The sequence below is a fragment of the Parasteatoda tepidariorum genome, chromosome 4 (assembly GCF_982258835.1).
Source record: "Parasteatoda tepidariorum strain Cologne lab strain chromosome 4, Ptep-v5.0, whole genome shotgun sequence".
Taxonomy (NCBI): Eukaryota; Metazoa; Arthropoda; class Arachnida; order Araneae; family Theridiidae; genus Parasteatoda; species Parasteatoda tepidariorum.
The window spans coordinates 32,666,094-32,691,430 of record NC_141758.1 but is presented as its reverse complement, the minus strand read 5'-3'; the positions used below and the strand labels follow the sequence as shown (position 1 = coordinate 32,691,430).

The 25,337-nt window shown below is 27.1% G+C and overlaps 1 protein-coding gene across 1 annotated transcript in view; it reads right to left on the bottom strand.

Moving 5' to 3' along the window:
* The window catches only part of Ogdh (oxoglutarate dehydrogenase Nc73EF), a 32,564-nt gene extending 12,838 nt beyond the window's left edge, over positions 1–19,726 (bottom strand). Inside the window, exons 1-12 of the mRNA XM_043049259.3 lie at positions 19,004–19,726; positions 16,845–17,060; positions 14,646–14,766; positions 12,693–12,793; positions 11,525–11,679; positions 8,007–8,153; positions 6,412–6,499; positions 6,223–6,331; positions 5,137–5,207; positions 4,390–4,518; positions 3,071–3,250; positions 1,487–1,639 (exon numbers count right to left, since the gene is read on the bottom strand). Of these exons, the coding sequence (XP_042905193.2) occupies positions 1,487–1,639; positions 3,071–3,250; positions 4,390–4,518; positions 5,137–5,207; positions 6,223–6,331; positions 6,412–6,499; positions 8,007–8,153; positions 11,525–11,679; positions 12,693–12,793; positions 14,646–14,766; positions 16,845–17,060; positions 19,004–19,213 (1,680 nt within the window). The 5' untranslated portion in view covers positions 19,214–19,726. The remainder of the gene's footprint in view (positions 1–1,486; positions 1,640–3,070; positions 3,251–4,389; positions 4,519–5,136; positions 5,208–6,222; positions 6,332–6,411; positions 6,500–8,006; positions 8,154–11,524; positions 11,680–12,692; positions 12,794–14,645; positions 14,767–16,844; positions 17,061–19,003) is intronic.
* Positions 19,727–25,337: the final 5,611 nt, after the last annotated feature.

Here is a 25,337-nt window from a genome sequence, read left to right as displayed (position 1 = left end):
CAATTAATTTATAATCGTGAGTTAATATTTGTCTAAAAGTGGGAATTTGTCATGGTCATTTCATATCTTTCTTTCACAGCTGCTTGAATTTTGTTCATTGCTGTAGTATCAAGATTTAAAATGCAGGCTAAAATATTCAATTATAAAAATTTTAACAACCTCACTAATAATGAAATTAGCTTTTTGAGATTTCAAAAAATTAAAAGAAGTATTAATCTACTGAAGTGTCATTTTTTAAAGCTACATTGTTGTTCTTTGCTTTCATCTAACTCACTAATACTGAAATCAGACTTTTGAACTTTATTTCAAGAAATTACAACAGGTAAACAGATAAACAGACAGGTAAACAGGTTTCAATGCTGCAATTTCAGTGAAAGTTTTTAATTTTTTTAAGCTAAATTGTTATCCTCCTTTTCTAGACATCATTTGGTTAAATTTGAAATTTTACATAAACAAATTAATGATTTCTAAAGGGGGGGGGGAAACAAGTTTTTTATTCAGTGTTTTAAACATGGTTAGAAGGGATCTTTTAAATAAAGTGCTTAAAAATAACAGCCCACAATGAATAAAAAGATTTTAATTTACTTGAAGTTATAAAGAATTTAATTTCAATTAAATCCACTCTGATTCCATTTGAATATCTTCTATTTCATAAAAAAGGAGATAATCTTAGCAAATTGAGGTAGTGTGATACTTTTAATTTAACAAATTCGCTAACAAAAACACTTAAAATATTTTTCACAAATGCAGAAATCGATATAGTTAAGGAGATGTAATATGAATTAAAATCAATTGATCAAAAGCACTTATGGAAACAAAACATTGCCCATAACATTAAAATAGTTTTAAAATTTTTTTAAAAATTTTTGCAAGACATTATTTACTAGACATCAGGATTTTTTTAAAAAATAACTGCATGATATTCAATCCTTTGACTAAGATAATTTTCCAGGTCAATCTCTTATTACGTTTTTTATTCATTTTTTTTTCTTTTTTTGCCTCATAACAAATTTAAGCTTTTCTCATATTTTTTTTATTCCTTTTGAGTTTTTATGCAAGGGTACACAAAATAAAAATATAATATATCCGAAATTTTAAAATTAGCCCATATTTTGAATTTGCAACAATGAAAGATTTATCAGCTAATGAGCAATATTAGACAAAAAAAGAAAAAAAATACTATTATAGAGTCCTGAAAAAAATGTAGCTAACACAAGGATGAATTTAAAAAAAAAAAAACATAACAAGATCAGGAAAAAATAAAAAGAACAAGGAAAATTTTTTTAGAACGCCGGAGAGTGAGTTGCTTTTTGTTTGTATTACATACTCACCGTAATGGGTATTTTAATTGTTTTTTGCTTTGCTGTGTGATTGTTGTGTCAAATAAATGCTTTTTTTTATTTTAAAAAGTTAGCTAATTTTTAAAAGTATATTTTTTAAAGTTTTGATAAGTTATTTTTGATATAAAGATAAGTTATTTTCATACCTCACATTCCTTTTCAGTGACCACTCCATCTTCAACAAGACGTCGACTGTACTGATCAAGAACTGGGAGCGTTTTTCTTATCTTAGTATACATAAGTGGCTGAGTGAACATTGGTTCATCAATTTCATTATGCCCATTACGACGATAGCACACCTACAAAAGATAACAAATCATTATTTACAAAATGAACATATCTCAAGAATGTAACTGTTGATATACAGAGTCAAGAAAACAAAATTTTACGTATTGGATTAAATGCATGCATTAGCGAGATATGCATAACTATACTCATACTTAAAATAACATTTTGATACGATATAAAGAAAGAACTCACAGATAATCGCAGAAAAGATACAGAAGTTTCATAGTATCAACATACTAAATAACCAATTGGAAATGAAAACACATGCATACCTGCCAACTTTTACGCATTTAGCGTAAAATTTTATTTCTATATTTAAAGTGGTAGTAAAATGTATGCTTTCTATATATTCCTTACATTTAAAAACTTAATTTATAAACCTTTTTTATCACCACTATTTTTCAAAAAAAAAATTAAGTATATATATTAATATTTAACAGTGTCATGGTAAACTGCATAAGCTGTTTAAAACTGCAGCGTATGTTCTGCTTAAAAATGCAACTTAAATTCCAATTTACTACCACTAGGAAAAATCATCCTGGAAAGGCTTAAAAGTTGGCAGGTCTGCACATGTGTTAATGAGTGGCATTTAACTTCAAATGTTGCTTGCTTAAGCCTTGCAACTGAACCTATCATTGCTTTCTGGCTGAAGATTTTGCTTTTAACTAACCCTAGTTTTTAACAGGGTTCCCACTCAATTTCAGAAAAAAATTTCCCCGACTCTTCCAGGTATACCAGGTAAATTTCAATAAAAATTGAGACCATATTTTCATCAAAAACTTTAATTCTTTTATTTGTTAATGTGAATTATTAGCTTTCCAGTGTAAAAAAATATAAATTAATAAGGATGGGAACATTTTAGTTTGACTAAAATTTGAAATTTTTTTTTTAAAAAATAAAGATAGTTGCTTAAACATTACAACTAAAGTAAATATATCTTTCAAGCAAAAAGTTTTATTTTTAACCTGAACGTAGCTTTCAAACTTTGGCTCTCTGGTATAATAACAAATAACTCAAGAATGAATGACTGTTACAATGTCACATTAATGAAGAAAACAAGCACAATATTTCAAGGAAACCTGAATTTAAAGGAAAAATAATTGTGAATTAAATATGGGCCAGAAGAATAGGTGCCAAAGATGATCAAGAAGTCAAAATGAATTGAATACCAAAGAGAGATTTAAGCAGATGATATACAAAACTGTAGAGCAAACATTAAATATTTGTAAAACATTTTTAACAAATAAAGTTTTTTAATACAGAAAGGTGAATATTTTTATGTTTCTAAAACTAAATGCCAAGGATATCTAAAGTTATTTAAACTTGCAGTTTTTTAACAATAAGATTTCAAATACCTCCAGATATTTTAGAATCTGTATTCTAATTTAGCAGCTTTTAAAATGTTAATGTTTTGAGAAAAATAATTTAAATCAGGAACTTACCAAATCTACAACAACATCTTTTCCAAATTTAGCTCGATATTCAGAAGCAACATTTGAAACATGCACTACAGCTTCAGGATTATCTGCATTGACATGAAAGATAGGAGCATTCACTACCCTGGCAACATCAGTACAATAAGGAGATGATCTAGATCGTCTGGGATCAGTTGTGAATCCAATCTAAATAATAGACACGCATTAATATTAGTATACAACTTACTGATTGTAACGAAATTAATTACTTTTAATAAGTTTCTATAACTAATTCTTTGAGTCACACATAGACAAAATTAAAACATTTTTATGGGCTATAACCATCTTGCTTGATTTTACAATTGTGTGAATATGCCAAGTGTTATTTGTATATGAAATGCTATGTTGATACAGCGAAATCTCAAGAGTGTTTTAACTATTATTCAAGTGTCAAGTCAAGATTAAGTTGAGACATGTAATCTGTAAATCAGAAAAATATGAACAGCAAAATATGATTCAAAAATCAGATGAATATAAATTGCAATCACAATAGTGATTCTTAAATAATTTCAATGTGAATCTCAATGTCTACTTTGAAAATATCGTTAATACAAATTGTAATACGAGATTCGCTATTGAAAAAGAATAAAAACCAATTTAAAGAGCTAAATTTCACTTATTAGAGATAAAAATTAAGCGTTGAAAGTTAAGAGGAAATGATAACAAAAAACTGCCATATTTATAATAAAGTTACCAATCTTTAAAATGGATCAAACAAAATCGCATTGTTGTAAATAAGAAAAAGCTAAACGTTCTCTGAAGATGGGGAAAAAAAAGATATAAAACCATGCACAATAAACTCTACTCAGTATAGTGCATAATGCAGATTTTCCAGAGTTTAGTTAGCCTTTTTTTCTTCAAAGTTTCAATTTGTTAGATAATTTTTCTGTCTGGTGCAAAATGACATGTTTTGGCATATCTGTATCATAAAGTATAATTAAACTATTTGCTCTGTGGAAAAATCTTAGTAAATCAATCAGAAATAATAATAATATTAAAAAAAATGTAATTTTAGCTGTCAATACAGAGTCATCAATTGATGTTTATAATATCTAGTTTTTCTTATCTTATAGCTCTAACACAGCATGCTTAAAATGTTCAAAAATATAGCTGAAAAAAAAAATATAAAGAAATCAGAAGAGAGTGAAGCTCCCCTCTTTGAAATGTGTTGCTTGTTGTTTCTAGAGCAGCAGACGGACTTAGACTTTGTGGCAAGGGGAATTCTCTCCATAGACAAATTATACAAGGATGTTAATGATTTTATAAGAGCATCTTAAGAATCTCACTTGATTATTAACAACAATGTGTATGGTGCCATGGGTAGAATAATCTGGTAAGTCACTAAGATGGAAAGTTTCATAAACAACACCCTGTCCTGAAAATGCAGCATCACCATGAAGTAAAATACTCATAACCTGTTGAGAGAGTAAAAATTGGATGAAAATTAAGTGAGAGTTTAAAAGCAAATATAACACATGGTGAATTGAATAAAAAATCTTATATTAAGGAATGAATTCTTACCTTTTGAAAACTATTAGGGATTATTTTTCACTTAAATGTAAATATTGAAATGTAACTATCACCTAAACTATATTAACAAAACTAACCTTTATTATAAATTTTGTTAAAAAAAAGTTTACAAGCAGTGACTCAACGTACTCTAGGAGGCACATTTGTACATTCTTGGAGGCATACACTAGGAGGAAGACAACATACAAGGTGTTCTAAAATCACTTATTATAACCACTCAAAAATATAGTCATATAAGAGATTACAAATTAATACTCGGGAGAAAAACAAAACCCATTAAAAAAATATCATTAATTCATATTGTTTTACATAAGTTGATTTATACAGAGTTTATTTTCACCCTCTCTCAGGCAAACAGAATGTTTCTAATTCTGCAATTCTCATAATAAGCCATGCCCTATTGTGTCAATATTTTTACTTTATTTTTGACAAGAATTCGGGTAATAAACAAGGAGTATCTCATGCAAATTTTTAGAAAAAATTATTAATCAAATTTTACTTACTTTTTTTCCTTGAGTATCTCCCCTATAGAACTGCTCTGCTCTTGTTTTTCCTTGCACAATAGGGTCACATGCTACAATTAAAACACAAGTCAGTTAAAAATAAACTTCATGAAGTAAAAATAATTTAATTAATCCTTTCATTAGAAATACATATAATGAATACAAGGTTAAGAGGTTTCTTCTCTGGTGACCCAACTCAATCATCAGAGAATGTGAAAATATTAATTGTGCTTTTAAATTACTTTATTTTCACAAATAAACTGATTATGAACTGGCTTTCAAACATTAAAATATGAAATCTAATTAAAAAAAAAAGATAAAGGTGTTATTTAAGAATTTTGCAGGAATAATAAATTTGTGATAAAATTATACCAATTACACAATACAATTTTGAAATAGTAAACATTCCAAAAATCAGATAAAAAAGAATATAATTTCGTTATCATCAAATAATTCAGACTAATATGCTTTTTAGTATTAATAAGTGACACAAATATCCAAAATTTATCTCCTTGTTTGATTTTCAAAATAAAATTTAGAATTTATGAAATAATAACTTACAGAAAAAAAAAATATTTTACAAAGATAAATACCTAATTTTTAAGTTACAGTAAGAGTTAAGTTACAAAGTTATTTTTAAGTCACAATATCTCTTAACAAGAGAGATTTGCAGACAGGAGGACTGGTTTTCGAACTGCAGATCAGGTTTGGTGTCATTAGTTTGTATTTTAAAACATCACACAAGACTATTTTTATTTTATCAACATGACATGTATTTTTTGAGATACCTCCATTTTTAAAAACTTTTACTCGATTTTCACTTCGCAGTTGTAGTGACATCTATGAATTAAAATGTTAATCACATTGTGATTATTTTTTCTGGAGAATCCATTTAAGATTTTAAAGTTGCCTTCACTTTGCCCCAAGAGATGAAATGCAGAAACAAAGCTTGGTAGACATATTTTATAACATATTTTATACATATATTTTTTAGATTTTTGATCCAATGACTTTTTCTAGAGATAATCGACCATTTCCATAATTTTAAGACACATATTTTTTTAAAATAGAAGTAACTGAACAAACCTTCTAAATGTGAGGGATTAGCTACTACAGCCAGTTTTATGTTTTTGTTTGTAAGTCGATTTAAACGTTCATGGCACATGCCCAAGTGGTATTTCACATCACCAGAGCCCTGAAGATGATAAAGTAATCATTACACTTATTTTTATATGTATAAAAAAGAAAAAAAAAGACCTAAGAAAATAGTTTTACCTCATCAGCAGGTTCAAGACCACTAAATTGAGCAAATATTTGCTCGAGAGGTTTGCGACATACATTTGCTAGCACATTTAAACGACCCCTAAATAAAGAATTAAAATAATGTAAATAAATATAAGTGAAGTTAAAAAACTATAAATATAAATACATGAAAGTACTGTACTAATGCTTATGATACAAATAGGAATGACTAAACCAAGACATAAAATTTTAGTTCGTTACTAGCTAGACTAAAAATTTTACTTGCCATTATTTTACATTCATGAAAAATATAAACAATATTTATTATGTTAAGAGATGTAGTACACAGAACACTTTTGGTCACTGAAATCAAATAAGAATAAAGAACTTAATCGAAACTTATTTATTGCAATAATAGTAAATCAAAACAAGGTTGTCATATTGCTTTGATGTTTAAAAAACAATGGTTTTGTGGTGAAAATTGGATAGCTAAATATTTTTTGTCCTAAATAGGCAAAAAATGCAGTTGCTTGATTGCAAAACACTTCTAGGTGCTGCTCGATAGTGACACGATAATCTATGTCATTTAACTATGTAGCTATGCTAGATAAACGCAAGTAGTTTGATTTAAATTTGATGCTTAAGTAGCTTAATTAACTTACATGATGATGAAACTTATTAGCCAACTTTAAATATTTGACAGTCAATGGCGAATTAAAATTTTCAAGCCCTGAACAAAACCATGTCGAATTTGTTGACGGCAAAAAATTACAGCCAGTTCCGATATTATTGGAAGCTTTCATTCCTCTTTAGTTTGTATAAACTTCATTTTATTTATTCTGAAAAGAATTCATTAGCTTCGTAAAAATTAGTTTGATTTATAACTCATCTAAAACAAGCTCAAGTGCGCCTAAGCAAGCAATAAAAAAATGTGCCAGACTTGTGACCAAGTTCACCAAAGCTTTAATAGCCAAGGATATCATTACACAGCTTATCTACAGTTTAATAAAATAATTTTATATCTTCCAAACACAGTATTTATAAACTTAAAACTGATGAACAGTTTAAATTATTGTGACCAACTATCCAGGCTAAGAATTAGTGAGCAGATGTATAAATTCTTGGCAATAATTTAATATCATATTTATACTTTCTAATAATTAACAGTATGTTAGTGTTTTGATACGTCAGTAACCATTTTCATTTTTTTCAAAATTTTTAAATAACCTTTGCTGTGCTGCAATTTTTTTTTTATCAAGTATTGACTTTAGGGTAAATTACCTAATGTTTTTTTTTTCAATTACTGTTAATTTAACAAACAGCTTTGTAAATGGCAGAAAAATATATAAATGAAAAAAACTTGAATCAACAGTTTAAATTAGGCAAATTGATTAGTTTTATTAAAATTGAAATCAAATTAATGTGCATAATTCTTAACTAAGATCCATTTATCTATAAAAGCTAATAACTTTTATCAGCAAGTACAATCCAACTTTCAGTGAAAAAACAATCATTTCATTTAAATATTATACTATAAACAAAAATGTATATACGGTAACATTTCACAAGGATTTGGAAACTTAAGTCTCTTATGCTACAGTCATTCTATATGAAAAAAAAAACAATACCTGTGAGGCATTCCTATAATGACACTTTCAATACCCAATTCGCTGGCTCGATCAATTATAGTTTTCATGGCTGGAATAAGAACTTCACATCCCTCAAGTCCAAATCGTTTTTCAGATACCCATTTTCGAGCAAGGAAGTCTTCAAATCTGAAATGTAATTCAAAACTCAAAATAAGAGTTACTTTTCTGCAATAAAAAATCTTGTATACAATATAACAATACTAGCCAATAAACAGTAACAGCCCTTAGCAAAAAAAAAAATCAGTTAACCACATCCCAAACAAATTTAATTATCGAACAAATTAGAAAGTGCTCTTTTTTATAAATATGAGCAGAATGCGATGTTGAAAACTTAAAAGGCTTATCAGATTGTAGTGGGGCCTGAAGAACAATTATTCAACAACAAGAATTAGATACAACAATTTGGTATTTTTTATAAAAGATGGAACACCTTTCTTAAATTTTAATTAGAATTTTTGAGAAAATCAGAATAAAAAAATTAGGTTCTTATACCCATAGCAGCTATTTGCCTCCACTTTAAACTGCAACTATTGATTTAAGATGGTAAAAATCCCAAAAAAAAGTTTGGATAAATAAATTATTAGAAGTATGAGTTAAAATACAAAGTGTTAATCTCAGAAAATTTGCAAAAATCAGCTTTAGAATACATAAAAACTTAGGTGAGCTATTTAAAAATTACTCTATTCTTAAAAAAAAAAAAAAAACTGCCTTATTCAAAAATTTTTAAAAATAAAAATTTTTAACTTATAATGGTCCATACTAAGTTCTTAAAGCGTTATAATTCAGAGTTATCACTATATCTTATAACACTTTCTATAACTAAGATCTTCAACTGAAGGGCTTGGAATAATATAGTGATAGAAAATTTTTACTTTGAACTGATCCTTAGGAATTGTTTCAATTTTTTTTTTAGTAAGTTACTGAAATTTTCACTAGATAAGAGCATAGCATTGAAATTTTTTCTTTATATTGTCAACAAATAAACTAAGGTGTTTATAGTAAAACAATTTGAAAATGAAGCTTACAATTACATTGAATTGTATTTTTTGGCTATACTAAGAAAAATATCAATGCAAAAGAGTTAAAAAATTTGCATATTTAATTATACCGCTTGCTTAAAACGCAAAATTCCACACAATAAATTTTGATCCAAAATTGCACTTCATTTCCTTTAGCATCATAATAAGGTTCAAAAAATTTTTTTTTTAAAAATAAACATAAGTAAGATTTGCATTTGAGTTCCTCAAATAAACTGAGTTCAAACTAGAAAAGAAAGCTAACACACAGTGTTCTTAATAAAAAACTTAATAACTTAAATTAAATCTGGCAATAGTTAATGAAAGAATAAACTGCAGTAAAAGTTTTATAATATAATGAATTACAAAGTTAACACAATTTTTTTTAAAGATAAGTCATAAGAAATGTGGTGATTTTTCAGCTATATACTGATATAATGTATAAGAAAAGAATGGATACTTATTAATACACAGTTTTAAGGGTGCACCGTAACTGAACTTTTTACCCTAATGCTACTTCAATTGTAAAATAAACACTTTTAATACAACTATCTATGAATAAAAACATATTTTATTTGTTATATCTAAAATTTTGAAACAAGTTGTTTTAAATTGCAAAAAAAGTTTTTAAACATGCAACCACAAAATATAATGTTTATGCTTGAATTATATTTTGATCCACTGAAGTAATTAATAAATGATGTACTTCAGAAGAATTCAAGTAAAAAATATACTTTTTAATACATAAACTTGCTAAAATATTAATATTAAAAAATAATGTAAATAATAGTGCTAATCAGGGTTGGCAGGTTTTTGACATGTGACAGTTTAAACCATGGTTTAAACCGTCACGTCAAAAACCTCACTGTCAAAAATGTCAAAAACCTATATTCATATGTGAAATTTAATTAATACATAAAATTTATATATTTTTTATAAAGGATAGTGTTTCTAAATATGTTCTGGAAAAAAATAAAGTTAAAATTTTGAAGAAACACTTATATTTTGAATAGTAAACAAAATCTTGTACTTTTGAAAGCTCACATCTTTCGTAATATTATGTATTCATTTTCATGTGTTATTGAAAATCTGCAGTGATATTATTAAGAAATTTATTTATAACCAAATTTAGTGTATAGTATAGATTATACTAAAAATTAGACATTTTTAAAGATAAACATTAGCAGTTTTGTACATTAGACATCTTTTAAAGAAAAATCATTTTAATATTCTTTTAAATCTTCTTAATAATCTTTTAACATAAGACAATACAAATTTAAGTGCTTTCTGTTAAATACACAGAGTAGTTAGTGTCGATTTACAGTATATTCAGCCTATTCATTTACTATGCTGAAAATTTAGTTTATCCAAATACTTGTGAATTTCATTTTGCTGAATACTATATGCATAGTTTTGTTGAATATCTAAATATTCAGCTGTTGAATAATTACTTCTTGCTTTCAAGATATACATTATTTGTATTCTTAATACAAGTGGGGGGAAACAATTAGGAGGTAAAAATTGTTTTAAAATGATAAGTGTAATAATTATAATTAAATATAATAAACAATATGAATTATATTTATCATTATTCCCAAATATAACTACTTTTAAATTCAAATTAACATATTGGATAATAAAGATATTCAGTATAACATTAAAATTTTTTTTCATACACTTGTATCAAGTTTGTATTTATACAACATAACTTGTAAGTTCCTTATAAATATTAGTTATATGTTCCTTATATGTCAAAAATGCATAGTAATAAACTTTTAATTTTCTTAAGTATCAAAAAAAAAATTTTTTTTTTCAAAATATAAATATTTAAAAAAATTTTGTGCAAAATTTTTCTGCACATGCATTTGAATATAAATTTCTGAGATTTTAAATCTGTTATTTTACCTTAATTTTAATTAAAAAATATTTTAAAACCTGCTGATTACCTATATTATAATTAAATTTCAATATAATGCATGGCAACTGTTGGTAGTTTTGAAGTTTATATATTTTTTTGGCAAACTTTAGTTTTTGACATTTTTGACGGTTTAAACCAGTATTATACCCTTGTCATGTCAAAAACCACTTTTTGACGTCAAAAACCCAACCCTGGTGCTAATACTAATTTAAATACATATTTTATATTAGTTAAATATAGAACATAGTTGATTTAAGTTATAATAAAAATTCTTTAAACATGTAACCACAAAATATAACTTTTATGTGTGAATTATCTTCTGATCCACTTAAATAAATTAATAAATGAAGTACTTAAGAAAAATTTGAATATAAAAATATTTTTTTTAATACATAAACTTGTTAAAATATTAATCTTAAAAAATAATGTAGAAAATAGAGCTAATACTAATTTAAATATATGTTTTATGTTAGCTACAAGCTTTACCCTTTAATTGATTTACTTTCTGATACAAATAACAGTAAAAATGATTTTGGTTTAATTAAAGAGTGTTTTGGTATTACTTTGTTGATCGAATGAGACGAGCCATCAATAGTCTTCTCTGTTCTTTATTGAAGTTCATAATACCTGGTGTTTCAAATTTTTTCCTAATCCAATTGCATATTTCTTGACTATTTATGAACATATATTCAATTCCAATAGGACCACAGTACACATCCTACATACAAAGCATTTAATATAATTTATTTAGCTTGAAATGTTGAAGTAAATAATTTTTGATGCTTGTTAACTAGACATTGAAAAATAAATTATCAAAACTAAAATACAGACAGCATTTTTTTTATGGAATACAGTGTTTAAAATCAATGTTGAAATTAAGAAGAAAAGAATTTTATATTTTTGATTAATTTTTAGAATTTCCATCTTTTTTTAAAAAATTTATTTTCGGGCAACTGTTTAAAAAAAAAAAGAAAGAAAGAAGAAAAGGTTTTGGTCTGTAACTGCATTAAGCAATTTATTAAAATAAATGAATCCTTATTAAATATGTGGGCATTTCTAACAAGGTCTCAACTGAACTTTTTTTAACAACTCAATTAATCACAATTCTTCACCTCGTTAATACATAACATGAAAATTAAGGAAATAACATAACATTTTATGAAAGTTATCTAATTTATACATTAATCTTGTTAAAGAAACCATAATTATTCAATTCAAAAGCTAAATGATTGATTTTTTAATTATAATAACACTTGTTTTGTTACAAAAATTTTCATGCTTAACATTATTCAAATTTCCTGATTCCAGAAATCAAACAAATACAGTTAACAGGTGTTAACTTGAATAAATCTTGATACCTCAATTTTCATAATATCTTAGAATACTACTACTACAATTACAAAAAAAAATTTTTTTTTTCTTCACATTTTCTATTAAATTAATGCTCAAAACATTGGGTGCTACAGCATAATGGTCAGTGGCAACTAAAATATTCTTTTCAAAGTTAAAGTTTCTGTTGTTTTGTAATAAAAACAGGACTACGAATATGTTATGATACTTATGTTATCAAATTTCATTTAAGCAGGCTAAAAGAGAATTTTAAAACAACATTTTTCCTCCTCAGAAATTGAGGAAAAATGTTCTTTTTCTTTGTGAAGAATTTTGGTTAAAGGTTAAATTCATTTATCATACATAAATGTTCAATTTTAAAAAGGATATAAATACATGTACCTCTAAGCGTTTTAAAATCTCCCGCAATGACATAGTATTTTCATTGCCCCCTATAAAAGTACTTCCAGGAAGCTTGAAATGACGATCCATGTCTTTTTCCTCTGTTTGAAAATAGGAGAAGGAGGACATGACAGCACACAATGATATTATTAATGGGAAGTTCAATAATATTCATCAAATGATGGTCAAATATGTTAAAAATATGATTTGCAAATTTAAGCATTTAAAGAAATATAAACAATAGTTTATTCCAATGTCACTAAAATAAAACAAAGTATACTGATAAATTTTTCGGAGATTTATTACTTAGCAAGTAACTAGTTTAAATATTATAACGCCATACAACAGCTGCAATGTATAAGTAAAGAAAAAATGAAAGTTGACTCATAATGACTCAAAAAATCTGAAGCAGATTGTAAAAAGTACAAAACCGCAAAATAACAATAAAATAAGTACAAAATAAGGATGAAATAACATAAAATTTAAAATATTTCCAAATGTGTAATACACCTTCGAAAACAAAGAATGGATAATATTACTGTTTCTAAGTAAGAATTACAATTTCTGTCCAAATTATAGTTCTAACCTCTGTTTCACACTCTTTTATATGTATAGAAGTTTAAAAAAATACTTCCCCTTAAATTTTATTATCGTTTAATGTTTTGTTTCATTATTTGCATTTTTACACAAGGTCACATATTAGACGGGCAGATTTTTTAAAAATGCGATTCTTAGATTGCTCAAAATTTTCCTTTAAGGCTTGACTGCAGTTAAATAAATTTTTTAAAACAGATAATTAAATCGCTTAGTGGAAGAAGGTTTTAAGTGACATTTTTAAAAAAATTCAGATTTCTCGGGAAAGAATTATATTTAAAGTTATAACATTAATTTATTTAAATCTTTAAATTTATCAAAATCACAGTGGATGAAGATTATAATACCACTTTTGAATGATTTTAGAATGAAAGAAGGTTCTAACTAACACAAGAGAATTTATTTTTAGAAGAAAATTAAAATGCTAAGAATGCTATTCCTAATGCTAAAGAATGTTGAGGTATCATTTTTTTCATGAATTAGAGTTTTTCAGACAAGATATGACGGTAAGGTATAATATTTTCTTTCATAAGGAAGAAGCATCTAAACTTTAAAGTTAACTTACTCAAAATTCCACCTGGATCTTTCATCCACTCTTAAATTAAATGAGAAAAATTGATATGTTATTAATTAATATTGTAATTAATTCCTGTTATTTGGTATATTTTAATTAAAAAATCTCCTTATCTAGAATTTTAGCTTTTAATACAAGACATTAACATAACTTATTGTGAAAAAAAAAGATGCAAAATAGTATAGTAGTAAAAAAAAAAAAAAAAAAAGTAATAAAAATAGTAAAAAAAAAAAGATAATTAAATGCTTTTTTTTCATGACAACTATTGGATATACAACATAAAAATTACTTAAAATAGAAAAAAAAGTTTTGAACAATTTGTTTTGCTGCAAGGAAAATTTGAAGTAAGCGTTTTTAAAGAGTTGTTATTCAAAATTTAGTTAACTTTTCTACAATGTACTTAAAATATTATGAAACACACTAATCTTCTTTAAAAAACTTTTCCAATTAAATTTAATTCAAATAAAGAAGGTACTTTTATAATAAAGGCATTCTTTTTATTGTCAAATTATTGAATTGAATTGTAAAATAAATTTTCTTCCTAATAAATTTTCATTTGCTCAGAAATAAATAAAAAAAATATATATATCCTCTAAGATTTATAAAACATTTCTTAACTGTTGTAAAACTGTAAGAGCACAAGAATATAAGTTAGTGAGAAGCAAACTTTGATAGATTCTTTAAAGTAGCGTACAAGAATCGGAAACCTTACTATTTTAATAAAATACGAAAAAAAAAGAAAAGAGGAGAAATAGTTTATAAACAAAGTAGGCTGTTTTGTTTACCCAACTGGTAGCTTCTTAAAACAACTTGAGGGGAACTGGGAGATCCCTCAGAGAAAGGGGACTGTATATTCGCAGACGTGATGCCCAATGGATCTAATTTGGAAACTAGATGACCACGCACCTATTAAAAAAAAAAGGTACATTATTAGGCATACAAAAAACATATAGGACAAAAAAAAAAAATTCCATAAATTTTTTATTCCAAACAAATTTGTTGCTTTACAATGTTTTACCCTATACAGGGATCTGTCTAGGTTTTTCTGAGAGTTACCAATTTCGTGAAAATTAAGACATGATTTGTAAAAATTAAAAATTATATTAAAAAACCAACACAAAAATATGGATTTATCGTTTCTTACGGGATACAAAAATAAAATTTTAAGAAAAAGTATTTTGTGAAACTACCGTTTTTCCTAAAGTTGAATTTGCGAAGGTACCGATAAACAGTAGTAAATTTGGCATGCACAAACCCCTGCTATAAAGTAAAAAAATAAATAATAACTTGACAAACAATTTCCCTGGAAAAAAAGAAGGGGGGGGGGGGGGAGAATCACAAATAACATAATATGTCAATTTGCCATTGTTTGAATTCTTTAAATTATTTTGCTTCACAATGTTTTGGACTATAAAATAAAAAAATAAATAATAACTTGACAAAAAATTTCCCTGCAAAAAGAGAAGGAAAAAAAATCACAAATAACATATGTCAATTTGACATAGTTTGAATTCTTTAAACTCATGAGTGGGACTTAAAATTCAGTTTCTTAAATTATTTTACTATTTCAATATATTTTAATTTCAACACATATTTCAAAAATTATATAAAGTCAAACAAATTTTTTTCTTAATTAGAGAAAAAACTATTATCAAACAATTTTAATAATACACAAACTCCACCTTCTAAAATCAGTTATTAAGCTTCATTGTAACTAAAAACTGATATAATTAATTCTGAGAGAAATTTCAAGCCTGAAAAAGTGTGTTCAGGAGAAATATTATGCTGTGAATTTTCTGCACCCTTGATCAGGAAATAAAGTGCACCAGAAACACACATTTTAGGTTCGAGAATAATTTTCCTCGTATATACTTCTTCCTATATTACATAGATAAAATTCCATAAAACGAAATTTAAGGGAGTTAATTCCATAACACAGAATATACATTTCTAATATACTTGTGTTGGTGACTTTACACATACTTTAGAATGAAATGAATCAGCGTGAAATAGACTATCAATTAAATGTTGTCTGTGTTACACAGACTTTTTTCGACTGTCTGGTTAATTTTTATCAATCAATTCTTTTCAATTAAATAATAAGTATTTGTAATCACTAGATTTAACTTCTATCACCCTACCTAACACAGTGTTTTCATTACAGTGCGAGAACGCGAGAATCTCGAGTATTTTTTTTCTTTTCTCGAATTAAAAAATTATTAACGCGAGAAGATCACGCACTCTATTAATCAATTTCAAAATGAGCAAATTTTGGAAAAAAATTCGTCTTCTGCCATTTTGAATAAAATCCGTTTCACCACTTCTCTTCCTTGATCTTTCATTATTTTCAACATGGATCCATGTTATCTAGCTTCCCTACCAGTATTGTTCAGAACCGGTGCGAACCAGAACACAATGCCCCCCCCCCACGAATGACGGAACACCTTTCAGAACACATTTTTCTGCAACCACGTGTTCACGGAAGGTAAGATTTCTTCATGTAAGACGTTAAAATTTTTTTCAATGCTACAAATTTACTAAGTGATTCCGAATTGTTCAGCATATGTGGCAAGGTCATTTAGCACTCAAAACCGAATTAAGACAAAATATCGTATACAAATGACTGATAAACATTTGAGCAACCTAATGAGAAAACCTGATGAAAAAGTAGATATAGAACGTTTTCCATATGATGATGCAGCAAAAATATTCAATGCTTTAAAAATTAGAAAATGTTAAAATGTATTATAATTTAAGAAATGTTTTTTTCCCAAGTCTATTCGCGTTTTTTTAATTTTTAGAAGTCTCACTTAATTTTTTGAGATCTCACCCTGTTTTTGAGAAAGGGTGAGAAATTCTCTCTCATTTTTTTTCTGTAATAAAAACACTGCTAACATAATATCAAGGACAATGCAGCAACATTGCGTATAGAAAAGGCCTTCTATATGAGAAAGATTAAAAAGTTTAGAGGCTAAGTTACTCACTTGATATGATCTTATGATAGCCTGTACAGATAAATGATCTTCAATTCCTCTTGGTTCAACATATTGTGGAGTCCCAGATACCGGGGTGAGGGCGGTCATCCCTTGCACGGATGGGAAAGGAACGTGGACATACTCAGTGGGGGTAAGAGGTGGACTTTGGTATGCACTACTTGGATCAGCTCCTTCAGTGGAATTTCTGAAGTAAACATCCCAGGACTGTAAGAAGAAAAAAAATTTAATAACTACATAAACTGAACCTTAAGTTAAAATACTTTTAATCTTGTTTACACTGGGCAATTTATAATTATACTGAACAATTTATGTGTAACTGACTTGTATATACTGGAAAATAAAAAGAGACCAAAGCAAGCTGCTTATTAAATTAGGGCAGTTTTTAAACTGAAAACCACTAAAATTATCAAAATTTTTAAGCTATAATGCATGTAAAAAAATAGGAAATGTTTAAAAATAAGTTATGGTTTTTCATTTACACCGAAAGAGTAAATGTGAGAACATGGTTTATAATTTTTAATAACTCATAAACTTTAGCTTTTAAGAATCGCCATCAACTGTTTAGACTTGCAATACTCAAGACACTAAATACTTAAATCACTATCACCTTTATTATCACCACTTAAAGTCTCATCTGTAATTCTTAAAATAAAAATTTATTTTTTTCTTTCAGTAAAAAAATTTTTACCTTCTGTTTCTTTCCTTTTTTTTTAAATTACCAATAACTATGCATCATAAAAAGCGGTAACTATTGATAATAAAAATTTATATTAACTATACATTAAATGAGACATATTAAAATGAAGATTACTGTATTTAAATAAGTATCCAATTACCTATTTGCTAGTGCTAATTAAAAAAAAAAAGTTATTCATAGCTTGTGAATGCTTCATATATTGAAATTTTAAAAGGAAAAACAAGAAAAAAATATAAAATTTATATATTATAAACAGCATTAAGAAAATTGAAACCTGTTTAAGCATAGCAATATCATTATTTCATAAATGTTTACATTTCTGCTGGAATAAATAAAGAACATTAAATTAAGAGAAGAAAAAAAAGATGGTTGTTTAGTATTCAAATAGTAGAAATAAAAGTATATAATTATGAACATGGTAAAACAATAAAGATTTTTGTTAAAACTCATGTTGCAAGATTTTGCAACATCACATTTCCAAGTTGCAACATCACCATAACAATAATTCAGCACTCACTCATATACTATGTGTTACTATTAAAAAATAAAAAACTTTTAATTGAACCAAGAATCAAATTAGGTCTGTTAAAAAACCTTTCACTAAGTTCTGGAGTCTTAAAAATCTAAATCCTCAAAAAGTATACTTTACAAAATTAAAACCACAAAAACACCTTTATAAAATTTTAAACCCAAGAAATTATCCTTTCACAAAATTTTATTTATTTCGGATGGATCAATAATCATTTTACTTGTGATCTCAAAAAGCAATTTGAAAAAGAGAGAAATTGTTCATTTTAATATAATTTAATGATAAAAACCCATTTTAATGGAATAAGAAAATTTACACAAAAATTTTATGCAATTATTACATTTTTGCATCAATGTTTAATAGATAATTTACTAGGTAAACAATTAATAGATTTATTTCTTAAATTTAAAAAAAATTAAACTGGGCTAATATGTGCTTAAGGATTAACTTATCTTTAACGTTCAGTTAACTTATCTTTATACAAATTTTCATGAAATATCCTTTTTAAAAATAGGATATCAGTTTTATAGAAATATTTTTTCACAGATTTCCAATAAATTAGACTATGATTCAGGCAAGAAATAGCCTGCTTTTTTATTATTAGTAAAATTAGCACTTATAAGCACTGAAACAAGCACTTTAGATAACATTTAGAATAATAGGTAATTCTAAACATAGTAATTATTACAGTAAATTTTTAAGTCAATATGTTATGATTGAAATTAAGAATTTGGTTAACTTAGATTGTACTTTTGATTGCATTTGTTATTTAGTGAATATGTACATGAATTTTTAAACTAGATTTTAATGAAAACCAAATGTTTTTTACATGAATGGGCAAATAATTCGCGCAAAGTTATAAAGAACGTTGCGCGACTATTCTTTGAATTGCATAAAAAAATAGTGTACAAATTAACTTACTTTATGGACACTTTCAGGATCTTTTAACCATGCTTTATACATTTCTTCGACATATACAGATGAACTTCCATTTAAAAACGGTTCTTGAGAAGTTTTTGTCATATAAGTCCTATATTTATTTAAGCCAGTGGATGAGCTTATTTTTACATGAGAATACGATTTTCTACAAATGACGGCACTAAACGTTCCAAGTTTCAAAGCTGAAGCCATGATTTCCAAATAATTTATAAAATTTGTATATTATCAGTAAGATTATACACTAGTCCTTAATCTTCTGAAATATACTTGAAAACGTGCCAGTTTGTGGCTTTTAAATGAAATATTCGATCAAAACTATTGCTTTTTCAATATTAAACATTCAGCAAAAGATTGACAAGTAAGAAGTTTGTTTTCATGCCCTACACGAATGTCATAAAACATAATATACAAACTGTGATTACGTAGGGCAACAATTCGCAACTACACTCGTTTTTCACGCAATGTAGGACGCAAGAAGGGGAAACACGTTTTGACAATGACCTTACAGCTACGATCAGTACGAATTTAATGATTTAAAAAAAATGACAAATATTATGAGATTTATTCGGCTGCGTACAGTCCCAATTATTTAAAGAACAAGGTGTTTCCAAGTACATGAATATGAGCGAAAATCAATATTTGTTTTTTTTTTCTCCCTTCACCTGAAGGTAGGACAACCAATCGGCGTTGCCAAATTTATGAACCAAAAATATTTTTACTAGACAGAAAAATGAATGTTTGTAACCGTAGCTTGTGGTAATTTTAAATACACGTGGTCTGGTGTCTGTTTACTTTTTATTTATATAAATTAGTCACATTTAAAAGCAAAACTAAGAGATAGGATGAGCACAATTAATAAAACTAGGAGCTGAAAGCAGAAAAACTAACGGGAGAGCGGCTCTGCTGGGCATCGGTATCAGAAATTAAATATCATGGCTGTTGAAGCGGTACTCTAGTGTCCATGTTAAATATATATAACTTTTGTTTCAGTACAGAATGCTTTTAAATTTTTTATATCAGAGGATTATGATATGTGAAGAGAATTTTTTAGCTTATATTTATTACAATTTAATTTCTCAGAATTCTTATGGTTGGCTGTAAAATTTAAAGGGCTTCAAGATATTTTCGAACCTTTCTTTCAGGCTTTATAAAATTCCGGCACTGGAACACATAGTAGCACACAAATCGCGATGAGTTCTTAAAAATATTCTTAAATGTGAGAAAATACAGTATTTGAGAAGATAAAGTAACTTCGCAATAATAAAAAAAAAAAGAAAATAAAACATTTTTAATATTACTGTAATTTTCTTTTAATAACAAAAGAGCAATCACGTTCTTTTATTTCGTGGTTTAAAACGGATTATGTGTGGATTAAGAACTAATCCTTTGGATTAGTTCTTAATCCATTGGATTAATTATGGATGGCAGGAAATTTCTCATTTTATAGCATTTAAATATCAGTGTGTAACGGAAAACAATAAATTAAAATAACCAAGCAGTTTAAACAGACAATAATTTTTTCAGTATTATTTTTTTTAAATAAATTTTAATAGTTTTAAAATGATATATCATTCTTAAGTTTTCAAAAAGTTTTATTAAGAAGTTTCACGTTCAAAGAATGTGGAAAATGATAGTTAAGCATATTCGAAATTTCAAATGCGTTTACAAAATTTTTATTAAATAACTAAGTAAAATTTGAAAAATTTTCAAATATATGATGAGAATTTTTAGAAGATTTTGGAAAGCAAACGTTTTTTTTTTTTTTTTTTCTTTTTTTTGGGGGGGGGGGGGGGTCGGGGTCAACTTAGAGTTGGATCTATTATTAACTTTGAAAAATTCTAGGAGGATATCGTCAAAAGAAATTTCCCTTTTGTAAAGTATTAGTGATAAACAATAAATATCGTGAAACGTACATACAAAACATAAAATTACATAAAATAACAGGGGAAAATGGAATGCTAAAAAAGTAAGTATATATATATATATATATATATATATATATATATATATATATATATATATATATATATATATATATATATATATATATATAAAGGACAGTTTGAAAGGAATGTTTTTATTTTTTAATCTTCTGATTATGAATTCTGAAGGTCCGTGCTTCTTTTGCCCACTATGGCAACCGTTACCAACTAGATGCACCTTTACTGCAAGAGGGGTTACATTGCTTCTTTTCAAAAAAAAAAAAAAAAAAAAGAGCATTTATTAATTTATTTATTTTTTACTTTGGTTTACATACGAGTTTTGATTTTTGGCTGAATTTACAAATACAAAGCATACTACAGGGAGCATACAAATACTATACATACAGGGATGGGCCAATATATATATAAATATACTACACTATTACAAGAGATCATCATATAGTAAGTAAATAAAAATGCCAATAATATTTATTCATTCAAATAAATGAAATTGAAGACTGAAGCAAAAAACAGCTTGAATAAAGCACAAATGAAAGTACATAAATTGACATACTATGGTTTCAATTCAGTAAACTAGAACCTTTCTCAGTGTCTAAACGTCAAAAATGTCAAAGTTGAAGATGTTACAAACTTAATATACTATAGCATCAGAAAAAATAGTGGTTTAAATGATTTCTTTGAAACTTTTCTCAACTTTTTTCTTTTCTTCTTTTTTTGTTGATGGAGGAAAAATGTTTGATCAAATTAATCCGTCAAAAAATAAAATTAAAAAAAATGAAATAAATAAATAAAATAGAATAAAATAAGATAAATAATAATAATAAAAAAAATAATAATGAAATAAAATAAAATAAAATAAAATAAAATAAAATAAAAATAAAATAAAATAAAACGGAAATAAATGAACGGTTTAGTGAGAACGTTCTAATGGAAGTTAAAATAACATTGTGTCTATAGAATCGAAAACTGGACTGTATGTATCAGTTGTTATAATAAACGTGTCATTGTAATGGGGGGGGGGGGAATCTTGAAATGGGATATTACAACACAAGAAAGTAATAACGACAACAAAATAATAATATAAAACGTTGTTTTTACAGAAAACAACAGAAAAAAGTTTTAAAACGTAGTTTCACTCTCTTTCTCAGTATTTCTTCGGGAGCAAAAACATCTGCTATCGTCTGAAAATGATGAGATAATAATATCTATTTCAAAGCCGGATGATGGGTTGCGGCTATTTTAAAACCATTCGCTAGTTCGCTGTTATAAAATTATTATCTAACGATTCCTAAAAAACGTCATTAAAGGTGTGTTTCACTTCAGAATTTTTGGTATCACCATTCAAAACTTTTATTGGCACTTATTTATTTAGTTTTAAATGGTAGTTTAATCCAATTAAAAATTAATTAAAAGTTCAATTCTAAATTTACCATAGTAAAAATAAGAATATAAGAGTAAAATCGGTGCTTCAGTTTCCTGTAGCGAGAAATCAGTTTGTCTGATGCATAATATGTAATAACATATGAGTATACTCGTTTTTGAATTTTCCCTCCAAAAGTTCGGCAGTTTCGCGCAATTTTCGGAAATTCAAAGAAATCTGAAGGGCATAGAATTTCTGAAAGTTGATGCAAAAAATAATGTTATTGTATTAGTTTATTATATTTATTTTGAAAATTGTGTCGTTTGATTTATTTTGCTACAATTTGAGGAAAAATTACTGTAATTATTTAACATTATCCATACACGCAAAAATATTGAATATAGTAGATAATTCGTTAATTTTCTTAAAATAATTTATTTCTAACATTGTGATGATAATAATGAACAAAATTAAGGCGAAATTTCTCTTCTCCATTTTTGGCACATTTTTCACAAATATATTCTACAAGTAAGGAGTTAGGTAAATTCGATTTATAGTACACCACTTCTAAATAATTCAAAGGCTTTATGTAAAGCGCCACTTTTTACAGTTAAATATTGTTGAGTATTTTAAAAAGTGGTCAAAATTAGCCGAAAATTTGGAAATCTTAGTCCTTCACGGTTTTTTAAAATATTTTGTCGAATCCGGAGCAGTTAGCATCTCTGCATAGTATGAAATTGGATTTAGCAGCACATTTCTTATCAATTCGTATACCATACAAGAAATATTGTAAATAGCCTCTTTTCATTTTTATTATTATATAACTTTTTATTCATGTATATCAGTCAGGTGTAAACACATAGCAATCCACTAGAAACTGCCTACAACCACAGCGAAGCAGAGTCCACCGGTTTGGCTCGTATATTGCCATTTTTCTAGGTCTATGTTTTGTACCATCCATAGGGTCGACTATTGCCCAATCTTGTCCTTGTTTTCTCTCTTTGAGTCATATTAGATCCGATGATTTGGTGAGAGCCCAACACTTTTTTAAATTTTTATATATATCAGTCCAATAATTATTTTTTGGAAAATTATTGCATAAGTTTTCTGCATCTCATATATTAAGAGAGAATATACAGTGTGTTCTAGGATTATATGGACAAACTTGAATAGCAAAACCCAATTTTGAGTTTATGAATACCAATTTTGAACTCCATGGCCCAATCCAGAAGACAAGGGACCTCCTGAATCATGTTAGGAGAAAATTGCCTTCGTGGAGAACTTTTTGATGGAACTAACCCGCATTTGTGTTACATGGAGAGAAAAAATCACGAAAACCTCTCACGGTTAGCCTGATGACAAGGGGACTCTAATCTATGATCCGTCTACCACTGAGTAAATTTTACGTCTGCACTGTGGTTTTTGTGATCCAGGAGAGGAGTTTCAACCACTCATCACTTAGATTCGAACCCGGATCACCATATTGGGAGGCGAGTGCTCTATCTCTAGAGCCACAAAGACCCTGTGGTAGATGATATGTGTAGTAGATGATTTATCACAAAAGATGTTGGAAGTTTTCACCATTGCTAGCGATGCATGCGTTACACTGTCAGGCCATGGATTGGCGAACTCGCTCAAAATATTCCTGGATTTTGTTGGATATCCACAGCAGCTCAGACAATTCTTGCAACCAGATCCATTTCAGAATTCTCAGGTATTGCGTACTGAGCACTTTTAAGTGCACCTCAAAAAAATAAATCTATGCTGCTTAAATCCGGAGAGTGTGGTGGCTAAAGAACCGGTCCACAGATATATATTTCAGTCCGAAATATTCGCATAGCTGCCAACTCTTCTGGTTTTCCCGGGCGATTTTAATTTCGCTTTTAAAGTGGTACCGAAACTCATGTCATGCCATTAGACTTCTTGAATTATAATAATAATTATAAATGAGTTTGACCACCACTACATATAAATAATTACAACGAATATATAAAAGCATACTAATTATATGATAGCGAATTTTAACCGAGTCAAAATATAACTATATTTTTGAGTAAAATTGTTTTTCGGTTATTGTTTTACTACCACTTGAAAAATCCATTCTCAGAAAGAGTAAAAGTTGGCAGGTATGTATTCGTTTCGATTTTCAGTAGTTTAAATAAAAATGGTTGGTAAAAAAAATATTAACCTTAAAGACATAATAAAAAGTTTTATTTTAAGGAGTTGGCGGAAAAAGTGGGCATATATTTTACGGTATTGAATAAAAGGACAAAGCACAATTTTTGCATCTTCGTATTTAAAAAAATGAAAAATAAATAAATACGAGTAAAATGGGACTGCGAAATATGGAATACATTAAAAATTTGAAATTTAAAGATACAGCAATTTTTATGTATTTATTTATTTTTTTTGAAATGGCTTTTTTTTAACTTGAAGTAGCGTTTTTTAAATTTAAAATTTGTAAATAAAATTTTGTTTGAAAATTTATAATTTAAAATATAACTGTGCAAAAGTACTTCAGATATCTGTAAAATATAAACTGTAATTTATTATTTCGTAGCAAATCAATAAATCCATTTTTTTATATAAGCAGAGAACGGAAATAATCTTTAAAAATAGATAAACCACTACAACGGTTGTTAAGTATGAAACTAATGGAACAATTCTTTATTCTTGCTAGTAAAACTATATATATTATGTAACGTAAATAAAATTAATACACCGAAAATAATTCTTTGTTTTTATAGGCAATTGTTTTCTAGAAATAATAATACCATTTGTAATCATTTAATGTATGGTGATTTGAAGGAAATTGATGGAACAAATTCCCGACAGATCAGATGGAATTCGAGGAAATGGCTGATATGATGACATGTCCTCGAAGGAAAGTGAAGGCTTAAAATCAATACCAGGCGCGATTGAATGCATGGATCGATTTCCATCATTTTATTTTAATAAAGTTATTCATATTGCAGTAATGCTTAACGTAGACATAATAATTTGTTTCGGGGCA